This window comes from Tenebrio molitor, chromosome 4 (genome assembly GCF_963966145.1).
Source record: "Tenebrio molitor chromosome 4, icTenMoli1.1, whole genome shotgun sequence".
Classification (NCBI taxonomy): Eukaryota; Metazoa; Arthropoda; class Insecta; order Coleoptera; family Tenebrionidae; genus Tenebrio; species Tenebrio molitor.
Genome location: NC_091049.1, coordinates 538,415 through 554,461, shown reverse-complemented (window position 1 = coordinate 554,461; position 16,047 = coordinate 538,415). Strand labels below are relative to the sequence as shown.

General features: G+C 37.6%; 1 protein-coding gene across 1 annotated transcript; it reads right to left on the bottom strand.

The window, feature by feature from the left end:
• Window positions 1–16: 16 nt before the first annotated feature.
• On the bottom strand, window positions 17–16,044 carry Hmt-1 (ABC transporter ATP-binding protein/permease Hmt-1). The gene is made up of 9 exons (XM_069046136.1): window positions 15,717–16,044; window positions 15,303–15,619; window positions 3,873–4,072; window positions 3,673–3,820; window positions 3,228–3,405; window positions 2,755–3,174; window positions 1,107–1,693; window positions 493–1,049; window positions 17–319 (listed from the first exon to the last, which is right to left on the bottom strand). The coding sequence occupies exons 2-9, from the start codon at window positions 15,609–15,611 to the stop codon at window positions 217–219; spliced, it is 2,502 nt and encodes an 833-aa protein (XP_068902237.1). The 5' UTR covers window positions 15,612–15,619; window positions 15,717–16,044; the 3' UTR covers window positions 17–216.
• Between the last annotated feature and the right edge of the window lie 3 nt (window positions 16,045–16,047).

Here is a 16,047-nt window from a genome sequence, read left to right as displayed (position 1 = left end):
CGACTAAAGACGCGTCTACTTCAAAATACGTTTTATTCTCGTAAACACTCGAATTCTGGGGTTCAACACAATGATATGACACAGTACCTATTTTTTTATATGTATATATAAATATAAACAATTAAGAAGCGTTTTCTTAACAACAAGCCCCGAACCTCTGCAACTAAATTAACAGTGAAGGATGGGGAGAGCACTTAATTAGGAGGAATAATTCATTTAACTCTTCTCTAGGCTACTCTCGGCTGAATCTTCTTTACTTTCCAACTGCTGCTTCCACATCGACGCGTAAACCCCCTCTTGGCCGATCAAGTGTTCATGTCTGAAAACGATCAATTATTATTAGTAGGTTCTGCAAGTCACGTTTGTCATAACACTCCAACAGATTTGACATTTTTAAATTGACTTCTTTTGTTTTCGGAGCAGTTTTGACGTTCGAATGTGTACGTCATCCGGGTGACATCTCACTAATTTCGTTTGACGGATGAACTTTACCTTCCCCTCTCGATGATTTCCCCGTCCCTCAAAACCAGAATTTCATCTGCGTGTATCACCGTCGACAGCCTGTGCGCCACGATGATGGTCGTCCTGTTGGCGCACATCCTGCTCAGCGAGTCCTGGATGTTCCTCTCGGTCTGCGTGTCCAACGCGCTGGTCGCCTCGTCCAGCAGGACTATCGTCGGCGCCTTCAGCAACGTCCGCGCTATCGCCACCCTCTGCTTTTCGCCGCCGCTCAGTCTCAACCCTCGCTCGCCCACTTGGGTGTCGTAGGCGTCGGGGAACGTGAGGATCTTGTCGTGGATGTCGGCCCCGCGCGCCGACTCGATCACGTCGGCATCCGTCGCCGAGAGGCGACCGTACTTGATGTTGTAGCGGATGGTGTTGTTGAAGAGGACGGTGTCCTGGGGGACCACCCCTATGGCCCGACGCAACGACTCCTGGGTGACGGTTTTGATGTTTTGCCCGTCGATGATGATCGAGCCCGTCTCGACGTCGTAGAACCGGAACAACAGCCTAATTATGGTGCTCTTGCCGCTCCCGGAAGGACCAACCTGCGTGACAAACGATCAAAACCAACATTCAGATTCGGATTGTCGGATTCGCCTCACCAGAGCCACAGTCTTCCCTGGCGGCACCGAGAACGTGACGTTCTTCAGCACCAGTCTCTCGGGCAGGTACCCGAAGGACACGTTGTTAAACTCCACCGCGCCCCTCTTCACCGTGATCGGCCCCGCGTTGGGAGCGTCGATGATGTCTTGGTCCTCTCTCAGCAAGTCGAACATGTTCTCCATGTCGACGAAGTTCTTCTGGATCGCCCTGTAGTAAGTGCCGAACCAGTTCAACGGAACGTACAGTTGGACTATGTACGTGGCGAAGAGGACGTACTCGCCCACTCGGAATTCGTTCTTGACCACCAGGTGGGCGCAGAGGAGGCTGCCGCTCAGGAGACCCGCGCAGATGATCACGTTCTGCACCGTGTTCAGGATGTTTAGGGTTATGTTTGATTTCCACTCTTCGTCTTGGAAGCGAAGGATGGCCTCGCGGAACGACTCGACTTCGTATTGCTCGGCGCCGTAGTACTTCACCGTTTCGAAGTTGAGGAGGGAGTCGACGCTGCGGGCGCGAGTCTCGTTGTCGGCGAGGTTCATCCGCCGCTGGAACTTCGTTCGCCATTCGGTGATGGAGACGGTTAGGGCTGCAAGAAGAAAACATATTAATTAATTATTAATTTATGTGTACATGGAGATGTGCCGTCTCTTCTGGAACTCTGAATTTGACATTTGACAGCTCGCACTTATTTAACACTTTCCAGTTTTCATTGTCTTTCATTTTTAAAACTGTTAATTAAGACGTTCCAAGTTAGGTAAGACAGCAGGAGTTTTTTTTCATTTAATATATTGATACGATACGATTTTAGAATTTTTTTAACAACCTTGTATTCAATTTTGAACAACATAATATGTATAAAGCCATTAAAATATTAACGTTTTTGGGTGACGTCAGTCACTTACAGATTTTTAAAAAAATATTTATGTAAACGCAACAAATTTTCCTTAGATCATTGAACTCTCAAGTTATAAAACAATATTTTATGACACTTCTCTTTTGACGGTAATTCGATGATAATCGAATTATCTGCAATCGTTTTCCGAACGATTTTACTTCAATTTTAGTTGTGATTGATGTAAATGTGTAAAAAAACTTACATACAACTATTTTTTTTTTAATTTTGAAAGAAGCATTGACATTTATTTTTGACAAGACAATAATTCAAACATCCCGCGGTCGCACTTTTCAAAAAAATGTTTTGTTAAATTATCCACAAACACTTTACAACTTATGTATTATTAAAATCCGAGCGAAACAAACAACATAAATGTTCGGAGGGCAACGATCGCGTTAAAAAAAAATAGATAATAATAATTCGAAATGGGCGATATGTTTTTAATTAAAAGTGTCATCGTCGCAAAAGTGCAATCCCAACGGCAATGAAAACTGTTCTGACGTCATTAAATGTCAAAATTGACAGTTCTCGAAGAGGAACGACCAAAAACCCATCTACCGTATGATCGAAAACATTTTACGCCGCGAAAAACAAAACCCAGCTCGTAGACTGCACCACACCGTCAATTTTACAGGTGTATCGTTTCGCTCGACGAAAATCGGTCGTTGACATGTTAAAAAAACTTCTTCACCGAATCTCTGCTTAAGACAGACACGATCGACTCACTTTCAACTTGACGAAGCTACACTTACCTATGTAGAGAATCATCGTGACGAAGACGATCAACCCGAACCACGCATTAAACTGCACCACGAAATACACCACGGCCACTAGAATGTCCACCAGAGTGGGCGCGATCGAGAAGAGAATGTAATTCAGCAAGTTGTTAATACTGTCGGTGCCCCTGTCCATCACCCTCAACACCTCCCCCGTCTTCCTGCCCAGGTGCCACCTCAACGACAGACTATGCAAATGCCTGAACAACTCCACCTCCACCTCCCTGGTCGTGTACTGCTGTATCCTGATCCAGAGGAACGACCTGAGATTGTTCAGCAGGCCCATGCCTCCGGTGCCGCCCCCTTGCAGAAACTTGAAGCCCACGTAGATCAAGATCAGGTCCCACCGGAACTGGAGCACCCCGGATCCTCCCTCTTCCGGGGTCATACTGTCCACTGGAATTTGACAGTTGTACACATAACCTCACATTGGATCTCTAGGGACTCACCGATTTTGCCGTTGTAGATGGGGACGTACAAGTTGATGACGCGTCCCGCCGCCAACAGCATGAAACAGATGACGACCCGGAATTGGAGGAGGACGTCCTTTTTGGGCCACAGGAACGGCGCCAGGATTCGCACCTTCTTCCAGAAGTTCCGCCATGTCGAGTGGTTGTCGCTGCGGTCCTGAAACCATCAATTCAGTCACGATTAACACTCGATCGGTCGATCTGGCGCGAGGCGACCTTGAATTTCACGTTGACACTGATAGTCTGGAACGTGACGTTCTTTTTCAACGAGGAATTTTGCTTCTTGTCAGACATGTGTCACGATTTCAATTTAATGAAGTTTTGACGTTGCGTCGTCTCTTTAAACCCGCTACAAATCTCCTCTTGTTTGAACGAGGATTTATCGATGATGTTACACAATCTGTTGTAGCGAAAAGTGCCTCACCTGAGGTGGTAAGTTCCGCGTGGAGTCGTTCAACGTGAAGTAGTTGATGTTTTGCGTGATTCCGGGGGCCTTCAGACCCAACAAAAACATCAGAAGACATGATATGTAGCGAAGGACGAACAGGCCCATCTCGATTTGATCCGACGTTCTGGAAAGAGTCAAGACAATGAAGAAAAAACTTCAAAATGTAACACCCTCACGTTTTGAGCTGGAACCACCATTGTTTCTTGTCCAAATTGAAAAACGCGAGATTTTCGGAAATGAAAACCAAAGTCCAAAACAGTAAAAGAACTATGCCGTGGCCCTTGGTGGGTACGGAAGGCAGCAGGAAACGTCTTTCTATTCGCACCACCAAAAGCGAGAACGGATAAGCGAGCAAGTTCAGGACCAGAGACACTATCTGAAAATTAACAATCAAAAATTAGCAACTAAAGTCCATGTATGTAATATCCCAAGTCAGTAAAATATCCTTTTCTAACATAAGAATTTTGGTTGAAACGGACAAGGACTAAAAAAACGTATCCCTGCTAGATTAATTGAACCTTGTTGTTTTATACAGGGTTATCCTAAATGATTGTAGTCGAAGCAGGCTATGCCCATGTTATGAAATTTTTGCCGCTTTCACGTGAACTGTCAATTTTTGTCGCTGTCACTGGCATTTTTTAGGTGAAAAGTGCGATGATTAGAATTGTATTCATTTCTTTTTAAATTAACGATTGATTCAAACAATACTGAGTTGTTTAATTCCTCTGTGTGAACGGTGTGTATTCACTTATTCATATTATTTTGAAAATAATAAAAAAACCTGTATAATATTATGCATAACATATTACCATGCACATGAATTTTATAATAAAAATACAAGCTGTTTCCTAAAAAACGCCGCAAGCCGTAGCTCCGTTATTTATTGTCCGATTTTAATAAACAAAAGGAGCGATACAATGGTTAAAAAAAACACTACAAAGCGGCTTGATTTTTTATTTTTTTCAACATTAATTTTTATGTCAAATAAGTGTCACTTTTTCTGGTAGAGAATTTTTTTCTGATTTCAATGATGTCTAACACGTTGACTTTTGTGCAATAAAAATTCAAGAAAATAAATAAAAAGTTTTATTACGTTACGATGTTTTATTAGTGAATTTGAAAAAAAAAATCAAGCGCGCCGTGGAAAACGATGACAATGTCAAAGGGATAATGTCATTTCAGTATTTAGTTCGTACTTCCACTGTCATTGTACGGACTATAGTACTATATTTTTTAGTATAGCGTTGCATGGTTGGCAGCTCTGATCTAAATTTGACTAACAAACATAAATTTTTACACACGTGATCTCATTTGACCTTTCGATATATGTATGACACACTTTGACAGCGTTCAGACACAACGTATTAGGTGATTCAAAATGATTGTGGCCGAGTATGGCAACTATGTACGAAAATTTGTGGCAACTGTGTGAATGGGGTAGAGTTGACATTTGTATAACATTTCATAAGCGTGCATTTGATTTTTTCAATTCCATTACACATTGATTTGACAACTTACAAAACTGAGCGACTATGAACTCTCAAAAAGAAATGTCAACTCTACCCTCCCCACACAGTTGCCACATACATTTTCGTACATAGTTGCCATACTTGGCCACAATCATTTTGAATCACCCAATACGTTGTATGGTTGCTTGCCGGTCATTCAACCTCAAAGAAACTAAAGAAAATATTTCGGTATTGATAATAATAATGATCACTTAAATTGAGAGCTTGAGATAGGTAAATGTAAACACAGGGGCAGATAGCAACAAATAGTTATTTAAACATTAAGGGAGGTAACTAATATTTACCTGTCGAGGACAAGTTTGCCCCCGAGCGATAGCGAGGGGTAGCAATAGAGTCCGAGACTGGTTAAATTAGTTACCTCCCGAATTGTTTATAATATTTTTTCCACTCTCAAAGTTATTTTGAACTGCATACTTTCTTTTTGATGAATTTATTTGAAATATTTGAATAAAATATTAGTATGTCTGTTGCCGGTTGCTACGACTTTCATCACACAAAACGTCAATATTAAAAGCGTCGTGTCAAAAGTTTGTAAAATGAATTTGAACAAAATTAAAAGAGAAATGGAAGTTGCTGAGGCTGCAAACGCTTCATGTTCCTTCCCCCTGCCACAGAAATCGAATAAACGTTACCATAAGGCATATTAGTGTTTTGTTTGGTTTAATTTTTGTCACTTATTTCCCCGAGGGAGGTAAGTGGTTACTTACATCCCGTCGTTAATAGTAACCAACGGTAGGTCAAAAAAGTTGTACCTACATCCACCAAATCAATGTCATAACAACGTACTTACCATGTAGAGAGTGGAAAAAATAATATTAGAATAGGGAAAGCGTTTTGTTGTTGTTAACAGAAAGATGATAATCAAGAGCGAAGAAGAGTAATGCAAAGATGTGGCAAAAAAATTCCGAAAGATTTTTTAGTTTGTCAAGCAAGTCCAAAATACATACTAAATATCATGGCGACGTTAGTTTCGGTATGTTAGCTTTGAAGTTTTTAAAACTGACACAGGAAATAGAATTGAACAAAATCGACTGTCGCAATTAAAACAACAGTACCGTGCCTTTAAATAAATGTGGAATTAGAGTTAGCTGTGATTTTATTATGAAGTTGGTAACATGCAATTTTTAAAGACACAGCAGTAACCTTGGACAGTACAATACACATGTTAATCGTCTATTACCAACCGTTACTAGATAAAATATATAAATCGTAGCCTACTCTAATTCCGAATTTATTTGAAGGCAAGGTACTTTTTTACTAGTGGAAAGTTTACACGCGCGAGGATAGCGAATGCTGTAACTGTAATCCCTCTATAAGTGTTTTATACACAAGTTGAGACGTAGTATTTTTTTTTATTAAAAAACAACTTTTTTAATGGTGGTGCAAAATTTGTTCTTTCGATTAATTTGTCTTGAAGAATGATTACAAACTATCGCAAGACTCTAGATTGCTGTCACTACAAAAAAATAACAAAAACTGAAGATTTTTGTAGAGTTGTAGACAAAAAGATGGAAAAAAAGTTATCACTGTCGATGTTTTTTTTGTAAAAGACAGCTTAAAGAAAAATTCAGTTCACTTTTAACAAGTGCAGTGAAAAATGCATGTACACACATATTGTGTCATCCAGGAATAATATAAAAAGATCTCTCAAAAACAATTGTGTGAATATAAAATTTGTAAAGTTGATGTTACTTCCTGCAAATAAATATTTCAATTCTTTTCTTCACATCTTCATTCTTTACCACTGGTCCTTCAAGGACCAACTGGGTGACACCGTCTGATGCCAGACAGTGAATTGATCTGTACTTAAGTTAAGACAGCGAATTAATCTGTACTTAAGTTAATGTAGCGAATTAATTTGTACTTAAGTTAGTATCGCGAATTTATCTGTACTAATGTGAATAAAAGTTAAGAGGAATCCTACCAAAATGCTCCAGCGTTTAGCGGGGGCGCGGGTGACGGGAATTGTACCTGGAAGGCGGAGTTAAGATCAGAATAAATGCATTCTGCAAACATTCACCTCTCTAGCCCAACTATAAACTTTATATTTTGTCATCGCTCATACTGACAAATTGTAGATGAATTTGACAACAATTTCATCATTCATGTGTGACAATTTCAATAAAGCATGATTTAGAGTAATTTTTTTTAAATGACAGAAAAATGATGTCCAAAATTTAATGATTGCAATAATACCATTAGAAATATTGCTGCCGAACTGGATGTTAGCACTAGCACTGTGTTGCGGGCGGGTTTATTTTCACGAATTTGAAAATTTTAAATAAAACTTTGACAAATCTCGGTACGTTCTAAATTTTCAAAAAATCTTACGTTAACTGTAGTCGTTTTTTATTATCACGATGGTACAGTCGATGGACAAATAACACTGGGACAAAAATGATAATCACATACAGTTGCGGCCGTTGAAATCTCAGACAGGAAAGATTTAAACACTGTATAAATTCCGAAATTTGATTAGCGTAAACAGGATTTTCATCAAGGTTTATAAAGTCAGTGTTAGTATTTGACATATTAGGTCAGAATCGCGCGTAACTTTTGAAATGCCGCAATTATCTGATTTGCAAAAATGTGTTTGACTGAGGGACGGTGTGAGTATAAGAGCCATTGCGAGAGAAATTAATGTGGATAATATTTAAGTGACATTTTGAGAACGTCACTTTCAATACCATTTACAAAGCCAAAAGTTTGGCGTTGTCAAAGTGTCTGAGTTTTCAACGGCCGCAACTGTACATTCAAAATTTACAAATCTCCATCGTTTAATTACGGCTTTATCACACATATAATCTGTTTCAAAATCAAAAATCCACCAACACTGCATTGTCCCTCGAAAATACAACCGACAACGTCACCAACTTTTGTTCTTAGTGTGTCTGTATATCAGAAAAAACTGGGGTTATGAAAGAAAACTGTTGACAGTCGTTTTGGTCGTAGTTCATCGTGTTTTTTATTCTCATTTTATATTTTACTCAAAAGGTATGATATGGTAGCTACCACCTTTTTGCACATAATAATTATTTGGTGTTAGGTACTCTCGTGTCAAAAATGGATTACTCCCTAGGATTTAGGGATATTCGTTACTAGGTTGCCATAAATTTGGTTAGGTTGGAGGCTATGTGGTTTCTGGTGGCAAACAAACGATATCCCAAAAATGTAAGACAGCAAATTAATTGTAACAGTTGCAAATGACTAATTTCTTGCTAAGTGATAGATGATTTTTCGTTTCACAATCAATTTTGGTTACTAGCGGCATATTTATTTGGATTTAATCTCTCAATTCAAAGTAACCAACCTTAGGCATTCAAAATAACTTTTGAAAATTCTAGTTACACACAACATGAAAAACGTTATTTCCCTAAAAATTCGAATTCTAGGGAGTAATCCATTTTTGACACGAGAGTAAATAAACTCAACAGCTCGATGTCAAATTTTGGCGGGAGGTGGGGCCAATCCAAAAAAATGAAACTTATTCTAGGGATTTCTTTTTTCTGCCAACATAATTCCACAGGTGGTGGATTTTTGATTTTGAAACAGATTATAGGTTAACTTTGGTATGACATTTTATGTAAACATTGAAAAATATAATATTTTCTTTATACCATACTGTTATTAGGATTTATCAGTACTCAATGCTTGATTGATATGATACCTATAACAGACTAGGCCGTTATTCAAAATTATCAGACCGAAGCCGTTATTTTTGCTACCGTTGCTACGGTTACGGCATAGATGACAACTAAATTTAATTTTTGAAGTAAAGAGAAATGTCAGTCTTACAAATAAATCATCGTTAAATGTTAAGTATTATTGGTAAAAAGGAAAACTATAAAACAACATACGGCCGATATGGATATAACAGACTCGGTTGATTATACAATACCTCAACCATGTCTGTTATATAACCCATATCGGCCTAATACCGTTATATACTATAACAATTTAATAGTCTGGTTTACGTAGATTAAATTTTAAGTGTTCCAGTTTTATTTGTCCATCGACCGTACATTATCATTATACACAACAATTGATAAATGATTAAACTTAAAATTCCACGGTGTTGTGAATTTGGTTGTGATAACAATGAAAAATCAACGAATATTAATTTTTTCTCATTTTCTAATAAAAATAAAAGTCCTAAAATATAGGTACAGGCAATGTATATTAATATTAGTTGATAAATAGTTATCAAAAGAGTTCTGAAAAGAACTGTTTTTTGAAAAACAAAATGAAAACGGAGGAATGAATTTGCAGAAAAATCATGAAAGCACGAAAGAACACAACTCAAAATCTCAAAAATTGAAATTTGTAATGATATTTGTCCCAAGATGCCAATATAAATTTTCAAATTTTGGTAGCACCATGCACCGCTGTCAAATGTCGAAAGCAGACGCAGGTCATGTCGACTTCTTGATTCGGACTAAGCTCATCGGACTATAATAAAAAATGGACTATATTTGTTTTCTTTTAATCAACTTGCAAAATTATTCGATTTGTTGCGATGTTTTGACTGCGGAAGCACTTTCAAATTACAAAAGACTTGTTTTAGGGGGTCTATGTTGCTAGCCACTTTCTTATGTGAAAATAACCATTCTCCCACCTGGAAATCACAGTCCACGGAAAATTTATCATTCCAGTGGAAATGTAGGACTGTCTGCTGCGATGCATTGAATTTTAGGAAATATTTCATTTTTATTGTATCTATGGAAATAAGAAAGAAAAATCAAAGCCAAATAACGAAGTAAATAATCGCAAACCTGATCACAATAATTCAGAATTATTATAGCATTGGCTAGGAAAACACAAATAATCAAAATCTTTAATGTTTTATTTATTTTAAATGAGATCAAAGCTGCACCTTTTGAGCCCCCACATCTTCAAATCTAAGAGATAGAATTTTTTTATTGTTTTTCTCATAATTCTCTAACATAATTTGACATTGCCCCCTGAGTTGTTCCACGAATTTTGGGGCACTCAGTATAGTGAGCGGCAAAAGTATGGAATAAATTCATTAAAAATTAAACGAAATCTTTTTCAAAAAATCTTTGGACGTGTCAATTTAAGTTTATAAAAATGCATATTTTAATACAAATCAAATTCCAAGGAATCATTTGTTTTCGAGTGATGACGTCATCGATATTTTTTTTAATGGAAACCCCCAATTTTTTTTATTCTTGATTCTGATAGCCCTTTTATCTGTCTAAGCCTCAGTATACAAATTTTGTTCCCTAATATAAGGACACTTTTGAGAAAAAAAACGTTGGAATTTTTTTTTATAATGAACAAAAACGAGTCAACAACTGTGTTGCTGTGGTCGGTTTCACCAACGCCAGTTAAAGTTAAATCTAGGTTAAAATGGCTCGTTACTTTAGTTACCTATTGTTATAATAACAATGTTCTCCTATATTTTAATCTGAAGTTAAATTTAACCACGTTGGTGAAACCGGCCCTAAGGGCCGGTTTCACCAACGTGAGTTAAATTTAACTACAGATTAAAATAGACGTAAACATTGTTACAACAATAGGTAACTAAAGTAACGAAGCATTTTAACCTACAGTTAACGTTAACTGGCGTTGGTGAAATCGGCCCTGAGTACTTAAAATTATGGAATTAAATGTTCGAATTGCTGTCTCCCAGCTTGTTGACAATAAGAAAATCTATTAAGAATTCCTCCTGTTTTAGTTTTATCTAATTTTATTCCCGCACCCAATCAAAATTCAAATTTCTATACGTTGTGTATAGAGAGTTAAATGAGCCGTTTTGTAAAACAAATAACACATAGGATTGAAATTGACAGTAGGTACCATTTGACTGTTTAATTTATCTACTTGATTTTTTGACTTGTTTCTGTTCGTTATAATATAAAATTTATTTTTTCCAACTTTATTATTTTTTTTCTCAAAAATGTCCTTATGTAAGATAACAAAATTTTTATACTGTCGTTTAGACAATTAAAAGGGCTATCAGAATCAAGAAAAAAACAGGGGGCTTCCATTTAAAAAAAATATCGATGACGTCATCACTCGAAAACAAATGACTGCTTGGAATTTTATTTGGTATTATATGTATTTTTTATAAACCAAAATTGATACGTCCAAAGATTAAAAAAAAAATTGTTTAATTTTTAGTGAATTTATTCCATACTTTTGCCGATCACTGTATAAAATAATAAAGAAAAGACAATATCGCTTAACGGGTATAAACTGACTGGCGTACGTATGACGTAATTGGGCCCTCGGAAGTCGACACTGCATTGAGCTCACAGCTCCTTTAATGTTTTCAGTTTGTCTAATAGCGCAAAAAGATCTTCAATCGATCCGCTAGAGCGCAGCATGCGACAATTAAGTTTTCACACTTGTAATGTTCTGCTATTTTATTAATTACTCGGAAAGAAAAGCGAATTTCATTAAGCAATTGAATCTCATTGCTAGACAAATCTACATTCTATGTTCCTGCCATAGCCAAATTAAATTTTTCGACTTAAATTCTGAAAATTTATGTACATAAAATACCGTAAATTTAGAGCTGCGTTAACAAATTTGTAAATACATTTCGAAAAAACTGGCACGGTAGAAACATTGTATGTACTTTTATCTTCAATGCTTTTTTAAATTTTTTGTAATAAACAGCCCCAATTTTACACAAAGTGAAAAATACGGAACAGTGTTTGTGGTATTCAAAATAGCACCGCAGGATTCCTCTTAACAGGAGTTGGATCACTAAGTGCGGGTTAATGTGTGTACTTGTGCAGCCACACTGTAGATTAGTATAGTGATATCGGTGGCGACCGAGGTGGTAACCATGAGCAAAATGACATTGTAAGTACTCAAATTGATCATTCAAATCGTAGAAGCCTAAACTGGACTGTTTTTAATGATTATTGATGATCGCTTACTACCAGAGTTTGCTACTTCAAATTTAGCGTAAAGTGTTGACGATTGGTTGCGTAGGGTAAATAATGATTGTGCCGTCGTGCATCGTTAGGATGATGATACAATAGCTATTTATGCAACGAGTTGCAAAATGAGCGTCTTTTTTGCACCAAACATGACAATTGGACCACGAGTGCAAAAAATAACCATTTTGCTACGTGTTTGTGTTTCTTACAAGATTTTTTCTAATTTAGTTACGAAAAGCACACATTCTGATTAAAATCCCGTTTAAATCTACTATTTCAATAATTTTCCGGGATAATACTACTATAATGTCACTTTTTAACACTCGTGATAATACAGGTGTCCCCAAAAAAAAAGACGAGTCCATAGCTCTCTTATTTATCGGAGGATTTTAATTATCTATACACCAAATCAAATGGTTGTTAGTAGGCTACAAAACGGCTTAATAAATTTACGTATAGCTACAAGGGCTTCAAGACTAAACTGTCAAAACATTTTTTTTCAAATGGGATTACATACTTTTTTTTAGTAATTCTGATTGAGATTTTAATTCTGAAAACAACAATGTATCACAAGTATAACTTCACATAAAAAAAAATAACACTAACTTTTGAAACAAATGACTAGCACCAAGCGAAAAGCTATCAAAATGCATTGCGTTACAATGTAATAACCAAATTAAGGTAGCTGGAAAAACAAATGACAAATAATAACATGTGGGATTGCGCAATATGCCGCCAATGTTTAGCGCAAAACATAGAACATAGACGATAGTAGCGTTTTTTAAATTTTTTTTGTGAATTTTTGGTATTTAAATGTATATTTGTGATACATTGTTGTTTTCAGAATAAAAATCTCTATCAGAATTACTAAAAAAAAATATGTAATCCCATTTGAAAAAAAATATTTTGACAGTTTACCTTTGAAGTCCATGGAGCTATACTTGAATTTATTAGGCCATTTTGTAGCCTATTAACAACCATTTAATTTGGTGTACAGATAATTAAAATCTTCCGATAAATAACGGAGTTATGGACTCGTCTTCTTTTTTGGGGACACCTGTATAATGTCACTTTTTTTCACTAGTTATTAAACGAAGCACGTTTGACAACCAAAATGACATATCACAATGGTTGCTTTTCGTAACTAAATTAGAAAAAAAATGTATATGGCGTTAGGTAAATTGCACCGCATTGTACGAATTCGGTATGATGGGTTAAAAACGACTAATTTCGCCTGGGCGCAATGGAAAGGTAAGCTGCGAGAGTTGTTCCCAAATAAACACTTTCGGCAAATTATTCTATGAAGCTGCCACGTATCAGACTAATGCCGGACAGAATTTAAACACAAACTTGCTAAGCTTAATAAGTTAAATTTGAATCTGTCGGAAGAACAACTGGTTGACTGCATTGTAGAAGGGATTAAAGACCCACAGACAAAATTAATAATAAAACCCGCTCGTTGTCCGATTTTTTGTTGCTTTGTCCTAGTATGTGACTAATTTCCCGTCTACAAAACACTCAAGTGCTAGTGATTGTAGATAATTTCACAAAGTTCTGTATTACTGAACCGGTTAAGAGTACTAAGACGCAACATATTCTCAAAGCTCTAACGCAGCTGTTTGATATTTTCGGGGTAGCTGATCGTATTATCACCGACCGAGGAACTGCCTTCACGTCACATTCCTTTGAGACTTTTTGCAAGACTCATGGAGCTAGACACAAACGCGGTCGCCACCCCACGTGCAAACGGCCAATGCGAACGTTATAATAAGCTCATCAGCTGCATCAAATGGGGGAATGAAAGATGATTCCTGGCAGGTCAAAACGGTGCAAAGGGGTCTGAATATGACGATCAGTCAAGCGACTGGTGTGACACCATCAGAATTGTTGTTTGGTATACTCCATACTCTGATAGATTGCACGTTTCTTGACAGAAGACAGACACAGAAACTGGTTTGGCGGGAATTAATCTGCAGGGATACAACGGTTTTCTACATAACGTGAAACAATTGAGATGGAGAGTTTAGTATTTTTCACTGTTTTATGTTTTGGAACTAGAATTTAAAAACGTGCAATCTATCACCATTGTCTCTATCACCGTACGGAGTATACCAAACTACGTTTACTGCCTGAGAGCATTCGCGAAAAGGCGAAAGCAGGTTTCGATACCGAACAAAGTGAGCAGAAGCAGCGGATCGACGCAGAACGAGCTAAAGCTCCAAGAGAAATCGTTCGGTGCGTATCACGCACCCGAAACATGCCAAATGCTCGAAGTGAACTGTGCAAAGTATAGAAGGCATGCACAATTCATTTGTAAATGTAGCAAAAATATTGCATGTGGAAGTTAAACACATGAAAAATGAAGAATAATAATTGAGGACAATCTTCGACAGCAGGATCTGTAAGGCCCATCGCAGCAATGAAGACATTAACAATGCTGGACTGCTGGATTTTAATGTAATTTTCTTGCCGAGATCGCGATGGGAGACCGGGGCACGAAGATTATTGTAAGGGGACGTGCCAGACAGCGCGAACTGATCCGTACCTAAGTCACTACAGCGAAATAATCTGTACTTAAGTTAATACAGCGAATTAATTTGTACTTAAGTTAATATCGCGAATTAATCTGTACTAGTTAATAAAAATTCACCAACACGTAGACGGTAACGACATAGACAAATAAATCATCTGTAATTCTGTGTACAAGTCATTATTACCAACAAGTGGTAAAACTTTTGCAATTAAACATGCCAAGTCAAACAACCGCTCTATTTACATATTTACAATGCAAACATTTTTCTAACAATTACGATCACATGACCGCCTTTGTTAAACAAACTGCGGTTAATTTATTGCCGTTAAGTTTTATCCGGCCTTAACATTGAGTGGCCTTCAACCACTGCAGGAAGTTTAATAAATATGCGATAAGTCATATTTATTTTGAATATTCATGTTGCGTCATCGTCATCACCAGACACTGTTATCCATTATTCTGGGCAAAAAACTGCGCTTAATTGGATCTGATAAAAACTAATCGAAAAAAGAGGTTATGTTACCACAAAAAGTGAGGTTATGTCATTGTTGAACTCGCACGATTTGTTCTTTATTTTCGAGAATGTGACTTGATCATTACACAAATTGTCGCATTCGAGGATCGACTCACCATAAAACCGAACACTTGCTCATCGTCCAGTATCGTGGCTCGCAGGGCGAACCTCGCAACTTCCACAAGGGGCACCAACAGGGTTACGAAGACTTGCAAGTGGTACAGTTTGGATTTGACCAAGTGGTTGGAGGCGATTTCGGTGCCGTACTTTCTGTACATGCACAGTTGTACTGTGCCGAAGATCAGGATGAACCCGGCGATGACCGACGACGACACCGTCTCCACGAAACATTGGGACGTCCCGTGGTTGACCCACACGTCCCAAATGTGGACGCCCGGGGGACAATACGTCATGTTCGTCACCATTTTTAATACTACAACAAATGTAAACTCGCGATAATCTTGCGGTGGTTATCGCCTAATCCCCTTGAGTACAAGGGGGCTGTGAAAATCCGCCGGTGGGTCACGTACCTTCACTTACGTATCCAGACGACAATTCATAATAATTACGAGGCGCGTTTGTGGGTTAAACACGAATTGCACGGTTTTCGACGCCGTAAACGCGGTTATTATTGTTTAGTCATCACACGGTGACATTTTCAATGACGTCGGAAAAGTTAGGTTAAAGGCAATTTGTAGCCGGGACACGAACCAGAAGTCTAAACGCGCAGTTATTTGTGCAGAAAAATTCCACACGGCTTCAGAACTGATCCTTTCGTAAATAGGTTATCAATCAAATACAAAACAATTACGAAATTGTTAAGGTTTCGATAAGTTAATTTATTGAGGATAGGCAACCAGT